The following is an 11,230-nucleotide window of genomic DNA, read 5'->3' on the forward strand; positions in this document are numbered from 1 at the left end:
TAGCATAACACCCAGTGCTCCATCCCATCAAGTGCCCTCCTCAGTGCCCATCACCCAGGTACCCCAACCCCCCACTCACCTTCCCTCCTGCAACCCTTTGTTTGATTCTCAGAGTTAGGAGTCTCTCATGGTTTGTCTCCCTCTCTAATTTTTCCCACTCAATACCCCTTCTTTCCCTTCTAGTCTCTTTAACTATTTCTTATATTACCCATAAGAGTGAATTCATATGATGATTGTCTTCCTCCGAGTGACATATTTTACTCAGCATAATACCCTTCAGTTCCATCCACGTCAAAGCAAATGGTGGGTATTCATCCTTTCTGATGACTGAGTAATATTTCATTGTGATAGATATATATATATATATATCTATATATACACACACACACCACATTTTTTGTCCATTCATTTGTCAAAGGGCATCGAGGCTCCTTCCACACTTAGCTATTGTGGACATTGTTGCTATGAACATTGGGGTGCAGGTGTCCTGGCATTTCACTACATCTGTATCTTTGGGGTAAATCCCCAGCAGTACAATTGTTGGGTTGTAGGGTAGCTCTATTTTTAACTCTTTGAGGAACCTCCACACAGTTTTCCAGAGTGGCTGCACTAGTTCACATTCACACCAACAGTTTAAGAAGGTTCCCCTTTCTCAACATCTTTTCCAGCGTTTGTTGTTGCCTGTCTTGTTAATTTTTGCCATTCTCACTGGTGTGAGGTGGTATCTCATTGTGGTTTTGATTTGTATTTCCCTGATGGCAAGTGATGCGGAGCATTTTCTCATGTGCTTGTTGGCCATGTCTATGTCTTCTTTGGTGAAATGTCTGCCCATTTCATGATTGGATGGTTTGTTTCTTGGGTGTTGAGTTTAAAAAATAAGTTCTTTATAGATCTTGGATACTAGCCCTTTATCTGATATGTCATTTGCAAATATCTTCTCCCATTCTGTAGGTTGTCTTTTAGTTTTGTTGACTGTTTCTTTTTTTTTTTTTGCTTATTGCATTTTTTATTTCAATTTTAGATAAAAATGGAAATAGGGTTACAGGGGAAATTATCATCAACACCTAGAGAATCACAAATCAAGATGAGACCATGAGAAATATCTATGTTTCAGTCCCTTTTCTTCCAGAACTCTTTTACAACTCTGCTTTCTTGAAAGAGAATTCATGAGCTATAATACTTGAGGAGATTCTCATCTGTAGGTTTTAGGATTTTCTTATCTGTCATATTCACCACCCATCCAGGGGCAAGACCAAAGAAAATCTGCCTTGGATCCTTTCGAGTACTAAGCATTTTGAAGAGCTCGTCTTTAGCGATATCAGGTAAAATATAGCCGTACTTCTTGGCAAGTTCAAGTCTTGCTTCAGGAAATTTGGCAGGATCCGCCAGGTAACCACGATTCTTTGCATCGGTATAATACGGTACCAGTGCTTCAGGAGGAAGCATTCGTTTTGGAATAGGTTGTCCACGCAGAAAGAATGGAACAGGTTTGCACAGAATTTCTAGACTTCTTGGATCATAAAAAGCTGTAGTAACAACACCACCATTTTTTTCAATTGCAGCAATGGCTAATTCTGAAGCCAACTGTACTTCAATATTAACTTTCGCCTTAAAGGTGTCAGCACCCTCCTCTACCAGCTGGACACCATAATCCCTTTTAAGTGGCTGGATGGTCACACCTCTCCCATTGACAAGTTGAGTTAGGTCAATAGGTTGAGTAGGATCCACGCGACCCAAATCAATAAGATATTGCAATCTATTGAGACTCAAAGGCTGATACTGGCGTCTGAAGCTATGACCTTCATTAAACCTGTATTTTGGGATTCAAATGTAAAATGGGGTTTGGCCTCCCTCAAAACCCAGTCTGGGCCGGGTTCCTCTCTGCCGCTCTCCTTTATGGCCTCGGCCACATTTTCTACCTCTTCTCTGACCTCTTCGCCGTCTTTCCGGTTTCCTGGAGCCTGGATTTGGTTTTACGTTGGCCAAGCTCACACGGGGCAAGGCCCGGAGCAGGTCCAGGGTTCTTGCCCCGCCGGCCTGCACGGGACCCGCCATCGGAGGGCCAACCCTCCCAGGGCGCCGCGGGTCGCCTCCTTTTTTTTTTTTTTTTTTTAATTTTTATTTATTTATGATAGTCACAGATAGAGAAAGAGAGAGAGGCAGAGAGACATAGGCAGAGGGAGAAGCAGGCTCCATGCACCGGGAGCCCGATGTGGGATTCGATCCGGGGTCTCCAGGATCGCGCCCTGGGCCAAAGGCAGGCGCCAAACCGCTGCGCCACCCAGGGATCCCGCCTCCTTTTTGACTGTTTCTTTTGCTGTGCAGAAGCTTTTTATGCTGATGAAGTTCCAGTAGTTCATTTTTGCTTTTGTATCCCTTGCCTTCATAGATGTATCTTGCAAGAAGTTGCTGTGGCCAAGTTCAAAAAGGGTGTTGCCTGTGTTCTCCTTTAGCAGTTTGATGGATTCTTGTCTCACATTTAGATCTTTCAACCATTTGAGTTTATCTTTGTGTATGGTGTAAGAGAATGGTCTAGTTTCATTCTTCTGCATGTGGATGTCCAATTTTCTCAGCACCTTTATTGAAGAGACTGTCCTTTTTCCAATGGATAGTCTTTCCTGCTTTGTCAAATATTAGTTGACCATAGAATTGAGACTCCATTTCTGGGTTCTCTATTCTGTTCCATTGATCTATGTGTCTGTTTTTATGCCAGTACCACACTGTCTTGATGATCACAGCTTTGTAATACAGCTTGAAATCTGGCATTGTGATGCCCCTGCCATTGGTTTTCTTTTTCAATATTCCTCTGGCTATTTGGGGTCTTTTCTGATTCCATACAAATCTTAATATTATTTGTCCCAACTCTGTGAAGTCTATGGTATTTTGATGGGGATTGCATTGAACATGTAAATTGCCCTGGGTAGCATAGACATTTTCACAATATTTATTCTTCCAATCCATGAGCATAGAATGTTTTTCTATCTCTTTGTGTCTTCCTCAATTTCTTTCAGAAGTGTTTTGTAGTTTTTTTGGGCATAGATTCTTTACCTCTATGGTTAGGTTTATTCCTAGGTATCTTACGGTTTTGGGTGCAATTGTAAATGGAATTGATTCCTTAATTTCTCTTTCTTCAGTCTCATTGTTAGTGTATAGAAATGCAACTGATTTCTGTACATTGATTTTGTATCCTGCCACATTGCCGAATTGCTGTATGAGTTCTAGCAATCTTGGGGTGGACTTTTTGGGTTTTCTATATACAGTATTATGTCATCTACAAAGAGGGAGAGTTTGACTTCTTCTTTGCCAATTTGAATGCCTTTTATTTCTTTCTGTTGTCTGACTGCTGAGGCTAGGACTTCTAGTACTACGTTGAATAGCAGTGGTGAGAGTGGACATCCCTATCGTGTTCCTGATCTTAGGGGAAAGGCTCTCAGTTTTTCCCCATTGAGAATGATATTTGCTGTGAGCTTTTCATCTTAAAACCAATATGATGGCTTCATCAGGATAAAATAGCTTTTAAGATATTGAGGAATATCCCCTCTATCCCTGCATTTAAAGAGTTTTAATCAGGAATGGATGCTGTATTTTGTCAGATGCTTTCTCTGCCTCTATTGAGAGGATCATATGGCTCGTCTTTTCTCTTGTTGATGTGATTTGTCACATTGATTGTTTTGTAAGTGTTGAACCACCCTTGCATTCCGGGGATAAATCCCACTTGGTCATGGTGAATAATCCTCTTAATGTACTTTTGGATCCTATTGGCTAGTATCTCGGTAAGAATTTTTGCATCCATGTTCATCAGGGATATTGGTCTGTAATTCTCCTTTTTGGTGGGGACTTTGTCTGATTTTGGAATCAAGGTAATGCTGGCCTCATAAAACGAATTTGGAAGTGTTTCCCTTTCTATCTTTCAAAAACAACTTTAGTAGAATAGGTATCATGTCTTCTTTAAATGTTTGATAGAATTCCCCCAGGGAAGCCATCTAGCTCGGACTTTTGTGTCTTGGGAGGTTTTTGATGACTGCTTCAGTTTCCTCTCTGGTTATTTGCCTGTTCAGATTTTCTATTTCTTCCTGTTCCAGTTTTGGTAATTTGTGGTTTGCCAGAAATGTGTACATTTCTTCTAGATTGCCTTAATTTGTTGGCAGATAGCTGCTCATAATATGTTTTTAAAATCGTTTGTATTTCCTTGGTATTTGTTGTGATCTCTCTTCTTTCATTTGTGATTTTATTAATTTGAGTCTTTTTTTTTTTTTTTAATTTATTTATTCATGAGAGACACAGAGAGAGAGAGGCAGAGACACAGGCAGAGGGAAAAGCAGGCTTCATGCAGGGAGCCCATGTGGAACCCGATCTCAGGTCTCCAGGATCACATCCTGGGCCAAAGGTAGCACTAAACCGCTGAGCCACCCAGGCTGCCCAAGAGTCTTTTCTTTTTAATAAGGCTGGCTAGGGGTTTATCTGTCTTATAAATTCTAAGAACCAACTCCTGGTTTTGTTGATCTGTTCGACAGTTTTTCTGGTTTCTATTTCAGTGAGTTCTGCTCGAATCTTTATTATCTCTCCTCTGCTTAGTGTAAGTTTTACGTGTTCTTTCTCCAATTCCTTTAGGTGCGAGGTTAGCTTGTGTATTTGAGTTTTTTTTTCAATTTTTTGAGGGAGGCTTGTATTGCAGTGTATTTCCCTCTTAGGACCGCTTTTGCTCTATCCCAAATATTCTGAATGGTTGTATCTTCACTTTCATTACATTTCCATGAATGTTTTTTAATTCTTCTCTAATTTCCTGGTTGACTCATTCATCGTTTAGTAGGATGCTCTTTAACCTCCATTTGTTTGGGTTTCTTCCAAATTTCTTCTTGCGATTGAGTTCTAGTTTCAAAGCATTGTGGTCTGAAAATATGCAGGGGACAACCCCAGTCTTTCCGTTATCTGTTGAGACCTGATTTGTGACCCAGTATGTGGTCTATTCTGGAGAAAGTTCCATGTGCACTTGATAAGAATGTGTATTCAGTTGCATTTGGATGTAAACTTCTGTATATACCTGTGAAATCCATTTGGTCCAGTGTATCATTTAAGGCCATTATTTCTTTGGTGAGGTTCTGCTTAGAATATCTGTCATTTGCTGAAAGTGCCATGTTGAAGTCTCTTACTGTTAGTGTATTATTATCTAAGTATCTCTTTACTTTGGTTATTAATTGATTGATACACTTGGCAGCTCCCACATTAGGGGCATAAATATGCATGATTATTAGGTCTTCTTGTTGGATAGACCCTTTAAGTATGTATTACTACTGATATGAGGATTGCTACCCCAGCTTTCTTTTGAGGACCATTTGAATGGTAAATGTTTCTACACCCATTCATTTTCAGACTGGAGGCATCCTTAGGTCTAAAATGAATCTCTTGTAGACAGCATATAGATGGGTCTTATTTTTTTAACCAGTCCAATACCCTGCGTCTTTTGATGGGATCATTTAGCCCATTCACGTTCAGAGTAACTATTGAAGTATATGAATTTGGAGTTATCGTATTACCTACCTATTTAGTCCCTGTTTTTGTGGATTGTTTCTTTGGGCTCCCTCTTTATTTTACAGGGTCCCCGTTAATATTTCTTGCAGAGCCAGTTTGGTGGTCACATATTCTTTCAGTTTCTGCCTGTCTTGGAAGCTTTTTATCTCTCCTATTCTGAATAACAGCCTTGCTGCATGAAGTATTCTTGGCTGTATGTTCTTCTCATTTACTACCCTGTATATATCATGCCAGCCCTTCCTGGCCTGCCAGGTCTCTGTGGAGAGGTCCACTGTTAATCTGATATTTCTCCCCATATAAGTTAAGAATCTCTTGTCTCATGCTGCTTTAGGAATTTTCTCTTTATCTTTGAAATTTCCAAGTTTATTAAATGTTGAGGTGTTGAACAATTTTTATTATTTTTGGCAGGGGGTCCTCTGTCTCTTGGATCTGAATGCCTGTTTCCTTCCCCAGATTTGGGAAGTTCTCAGCTATGATTTGTTCAAATATACTTTGTTGTCCTCTCTCTCTCTCCACCTCTTCTGGAATCCCAATTAGACGTCTATTCCCTCTTCTCAAACCCTCATTTATTTCCCTAAGTCTTTCCTCATGGCTCTTAATTGTTTTTGTCTTTTTTCCTGAGCTTCCTTCCTTACCATCAGTTTGTCTTCTATGTCACTCACTGTCTCTTCCACCTCATTAACCCTAGCAGTTAGAACATCCAGTTTGGATTGGATCTCATTTAATCTATTTTTAATTTTGGCCTGATTAGATCTCAATTCTGCAGTAACAAAATCTCTATGGAGGATCACTGGGTTTGTCTGCTTGGGTGCCCTGGGATCCAGGGCTCTGTGCTGCTGGATCCTCACTCCCCGGGACCACCTCTACCAAAGGGAAAGGGGCACAGCCATCTCCTTCCATTGCTGGGATCTAGGTTAAAGGGAGCTCTGGAGCCGGCCTGCCTACCCGACTGTCTTATCCCAAATGCCCCAGAGGGCGCTCCAGCCCTTTACCGATACCGGACTGCGATTTGTGGTGAGCTTTCCCCTGGGTGCCCCTCCTGTGATTCTGCCCAATTTCTCTGCTAAGCACTTTTCAGTCAGGGAAAACTGTTACACGAATTTTTTAAGTTCCCGCTTCTTCAGGGCTGGGCTTTCCTGCCCCAGAGGCTCTCACCCCCTCTGCTTTAGCCTGGCTACTTGTGGTTCCCTCCCCCATTTTATTCTTTTTTTTTTTTTTTTCCATCTTCCTACCTTGTTAGAAACAAAAACTTTTCTCTCCATAGCATTCCACCCATTCTCTTTAAATCTCAGGTCAAATTCATAGGTGTTCAGGATGTTTTGAAAGTTATCTAGGTAAGTTTGTGGGGCCAGGTGAGTTGAGGACCCTACTCTTCACCATCTTCCTGGATCACATTCTTTATGATTTTCAGAATGCCCATCCTTAAAGGCACTTGCCTTCAAACCCACTAAATAGAGCTCTTTTACAAATTCATTTCAGCGATAGCATCTAGAAGTGAAAAGTACCTCATAAGTAAAACACACATGGACAGACTCAGAGACCTTATAGCTTGTTTTGAAAGTCCCGCCTAAATTAGACAAAGGATTTATGAAAGTCAGATGTGAGTTTGTTTTTCTGATAGATGGAATGGACTATGTTGAGGTTACCTGGCTGCGTGGATAAGGCTTTTCTTTATACACATCTTTGGAGAAAACACTTCAGTGTTGTATTTGTCCTTGGTAAGTCGAGTTCCAAATGACTTCACCCATTGTGTTTTTTCTTGAAAGAATCATCTCCTTAAGTTTGCATTGTAAAGAGATCGACTAAAGAATTTCAGGGGAAGCCCGGGTGGAACACTGAGATTTAAAAGGCACAGGGAAAAATGCAAGCTCCTTCTCAAAGAAATTTGGTTTCCTAAAGCCAATCATTTACAAGCTATTTGAGATAAATGGGGCATTTTGGGATTGGTAAGGGCATAGGGGAACTTTCAGTTACCTGTAGAACTGCATTTCTGGTTTTGTAAAGATTTGTGACGTAAGGACCATTGCTTTCAATTCAGTCCAGAGAATTAGATTGTGACTTCATGGCATTGTAGGTTGCTGCATCTACTCAACTGTGATATCCTCAGTTTGCTTTTTTCACCCTGGAGTACATCATTTTAATTTTAAGCATTTTTGGCAGTATTGAAGAGCCTCCTTTGGGTAAAAGGTGGATCTCCAAGGAGGGTACAAGTTTATCAACTTCCCTGAATCTAGAATCACTCACAGTGATGGCTCCAGAGAGAACCAACATCCTGCATGTCCCAAGCAGGCAGAAAGTCAGGCCCAGTTATGTAAAACCAGACAAGCAAGAAGGTAGTAGATGTCCCTGGGAGAGAAGGGATCGGTAAACAGTGGATCTGGATTTAGAAGGAAAGGGATGGTGTCATTTTATTTTCTCTTTGAGATTTGGAGGAGCTGATTCCAGTAAGAATTTTCACCTTTTGCTGGCTCCTGCCAGTTTTCCCGGCATCCCCTCGGCACGATCTGGTATATGCCAGTTCACTCTCGACTAAGGAATAGGATAGTTTATCAGCAGTTTGCCCTCGGCTTCATCAACTCTGGGAGGGGCTCACCTGATGCCCTGCTTGGAAGGTAGATAACAGGGTGTCTGTAAGGCCATTAACTTGGCACAATGTTGTTTATGTTTGTGTAGTCTCTTCAGAGTGGGAAAGAAATTCGGATTAGAATGAGTACCCAAAGGAGGAAGATGGGAAACAGGAATGATGTCAGTCTCACAGGCTTGTTTTAGGTACCTACCTTTTTTTTTTTTTTTTTTTCTTTTTCATTTTACATTAACTTTTTGTAATAAAATCTTTCAATGAAACTGTTTCAGAACTTTGAAACCTTTTGGAGGCTTCTGCATGCCAAATAAAATGGGTATCCCATTCTGTCTGGTTTGGAAGCCCTTGCTTTCAAGTGGACTTCTTCAATGATCTTATCTAATGGGAACATTCCCCATAATGGCCATCATGTTTCCAGGTTGTGATTCCTCTGAGGGCTGACAGCAGGTTGGTAGGACCCTAGCCACAGAGTTAACCCACATCAGCCTTCTTTTGGGGCACCCATCCTGACAATTACCAGGCCGAGTTCCTCGGGACACATGACAAGCTTAGGAAGATTTTGTTGTTTCTGTTAAATATCTAAAACTTCTGGGACTGTAGTTCTTAGACATGAAATAAGCAGATGAGCCAGAAGGTGGCATGCTTGAGGCATTAGCTAAGCCCTTGGGTTTCCCTGAGCTGAACTACCACCTGCAAGGGCTGTGCTATGGGGTAGGGGATTGTGTATGTTTTACAGTGTGCCTCGTTGCCTGGAAAGTTTCTTGAGATTGGTAGGTGACCTCTGCCAACATACCCTGTTCCACCACCAACTTATCCTATCCCAGGTCTTCTTAAGGTGGTGAACACTTTGAACAGCCTTTAAAAAACTCAAACCATCCCCACCAATTCTTTCGGCTTTTTGGCCTCCCAAGATCCCCGCTAGTGATAGGCTTTACACAAAACAAGACAGACAGACCTGTGCACCTTGCCGTTCCGGCAGTACCGCGTCTTGGCCGCAAGGCCCTGTGCACACCACCACCGATTCCCACAGCATGTTGCTTTTCCACCAGATATTGTGGCCTGCAGGGTTGGGGACTTGGCTCTGGCAGGCCCTTCTGTGGGCTCAGTTGGGCTCTGGACAAATATGCCAGCTGGACTGGGCTGCAGGCATAACCATCTGCCAGCTCAAGCTGCCCTGCCCTGGAATGGAATACCATTTAGATGGGGAGCTTGGATGTCAACAAGTGACCAAAAAGCTCAGAATCGAGAGGAACTTACGCATGCCCCTCAACAGGGTGACAAAGATAGGAACTCCAGAGCTTCTCAGGTACCATGCCTATGTTCTCATCGTCCCCAAATGCTGTCAGAAGTTCACTTTGGATCCTGTTGGTGCCACCAAATCTGTTAAATGACAGAAATTCAACCAAGTGAATTTTAATTGTCTAATTGGCTTTATAAACAAATCATGAATTGGGCAGCGTCCCATCTAACAAGTAGAGGGGAGCTCAGAGGAGTTGTACAGAATGGAAGGTTTTCGTAGAAGGGGAGGGCAGGGGCAAGAAGGTTATTTGCTAGAAAAGGATTGTCCCAGGCAATGCTGCTTTCCTAGAGGGAAGAGCAGGGAGTCTTACCACGCAGGCTGCCTGCTTTTCTTTGGGGATTGGAGAGGGCCCAGGTGGCAGACTCATGAGCACTCCTCAGAAAATTCCTGACTGATTGGAAACTGCATCTAGATTGTGTGTTAGGCCCTGGTTTGGGAACACAGTCTGAGTGATACATTGTAGCCTGTGATTTTGTCTTGTCATACCTCTGTCATTTAGAATTTACTGAGATGAATTAAAAGTAAAAAAGACAGAAGCATAAGATAAACCTTCCCCTATAAATACGTGAGGATTTTGAATGAGTTGAAACTTCCTCGTGACTGTTGATTTTGTGCTTTCCTTCCAGATCCACTGGTGAGACTGCAGTTACTGCTTTTGAGATCGACAAGATGTACACCCCCTTGTTCTTTGCCAGAGTGAGAAGCTACACTGCTTTCTCAGAGAGGCCCCTGTAGGGCCTCACGTCCAGTCCTCTGTCAATGTTGCATGAATAAAAGTATATAGAGCAAAAGAGCACCTAAGTTATAAATGTACATATATATATATATGGAATTGGAACTTATTTTACATTGTTAGAGTTCTTTTAAGAAGAGTATAAATTGATTATTTTTTTTATTTAAAGGGATAGTTGATACTTGGGGTATTTTGTTTTGAAATTAAGGAGTTGAGATCACAAGTTGTTTAATAAGCACATTTATGTTGTGAAAAACCTTAAAATGAGCTTTAAATAATGTCCTTTTTCAAGAGGATTTCTGAGCAGATTTCTGTCACACAAGTCTCCTTCCTCCTGATCATCCCAATATTTTAATTGCATCAGGGGAGCTTCCACTGGATCAGCATTTCTTTCACGCATGACACGGTGTCTTTGCACTAAAGGCTCAAAATGTGAAAACTTGTTCTGAATTTGTTTGAAACTGTTTGACCAATAAAAATAATAAACACTTCTTTCAAGAAAATATCTCTGGATGGCCTTTTTTAAATGTGAGAATAATAAGCAGCCCTAGGGGAGCCAGCAGAGGCTTAGGAATCTGTCTCCTTTCATCCGTGGTCTCTGTATGCAGCCACATATCCATACTTCTCCACACTCCAAGCTCATCTAGGCACCTTACAGACGTGTGATGTTAAATGAGAAAGACTGAGCTCAAGCCTAGAGCCCTTCAACAAACTCAACTGGGCATCACTATTCTTAACAGCAGATGATCATGCCATCCCAAGCCCAACTCTATCCAGAATTAAAGCAGGGAGGGCACCGGCCACCAGGAGCACTGTTTTGACTCCCTAGTGATGATGCCATGGCTGTGTGATCTCAGAGTTTGTGTCTGGCAGACCTGTACCAGAGTCAGTTCTGGTGTTGGCAATTCAAGCTCAGCTAGAATTGAAGATGCACATACTTTGAGAAACCAGCATTGGCAACCACAGCTGCTTTCCAGTTCGTGTTGACGTTAAAAGATACTTCCTAAGTTCCTGTGATTCGGTGTGGGACAGTTCATTTAAAAAGCCAATGCATGTTATATTAAAGGTGAAAACCAAACATCCAGAG

At 41.8% G+C, this 11,230-nt stretch overlaps 2 protein-coding genes across 2 annotated transcripts in view; one reads left to right on the top strand and one right to left on the bottom strand.

Annotated features, from left to right (window-relative positions):
* Nucleotides 1-10,646, top strand: part of FBXO9 (F-box protein 9) — a gene marked incomplete at its 5' end in the record, with an annotated part of 48,681 nt that extends 38,035 nt beyond the window's left edge. The window contains 1 exon segment of the mRNA XM_049092607.1: nucleotides 10,037-10,646. Coding sequence (XP_048948564.1) covers nucleotides 10,037-10,145 — 109 coding nt within the window.
* Nucleotides 1,021-2,091, bottom strand: LOC112641757 (39S ribosomal protein L15, mitochondrial-like). The gene is given in 1 exon segment (XM_049092159.1): nucleotides 1,021-2,091. A coding segment is annotated over 1 exon segment (891 nt). The 5' UTR covers nucleotides 2,056-2,091; the 3' UTR covers nucleotides 1,021-1,164.
* Nucleotides 10,647-11,230: the final 584 nt, after the last annotated feature.

Source organism: Canis lupus, chromosome 12, assembly GCF_003254725.2.
Source record: "Canis lupus dingo isolate Sandy chromosome 12, ASM325472v2, whole genome shotgun sequence".
NCBI lineage: Eukaryota > Metazoa > Chordata > Mammalia > Carnivora > Canidae > Canis > Canis lupus.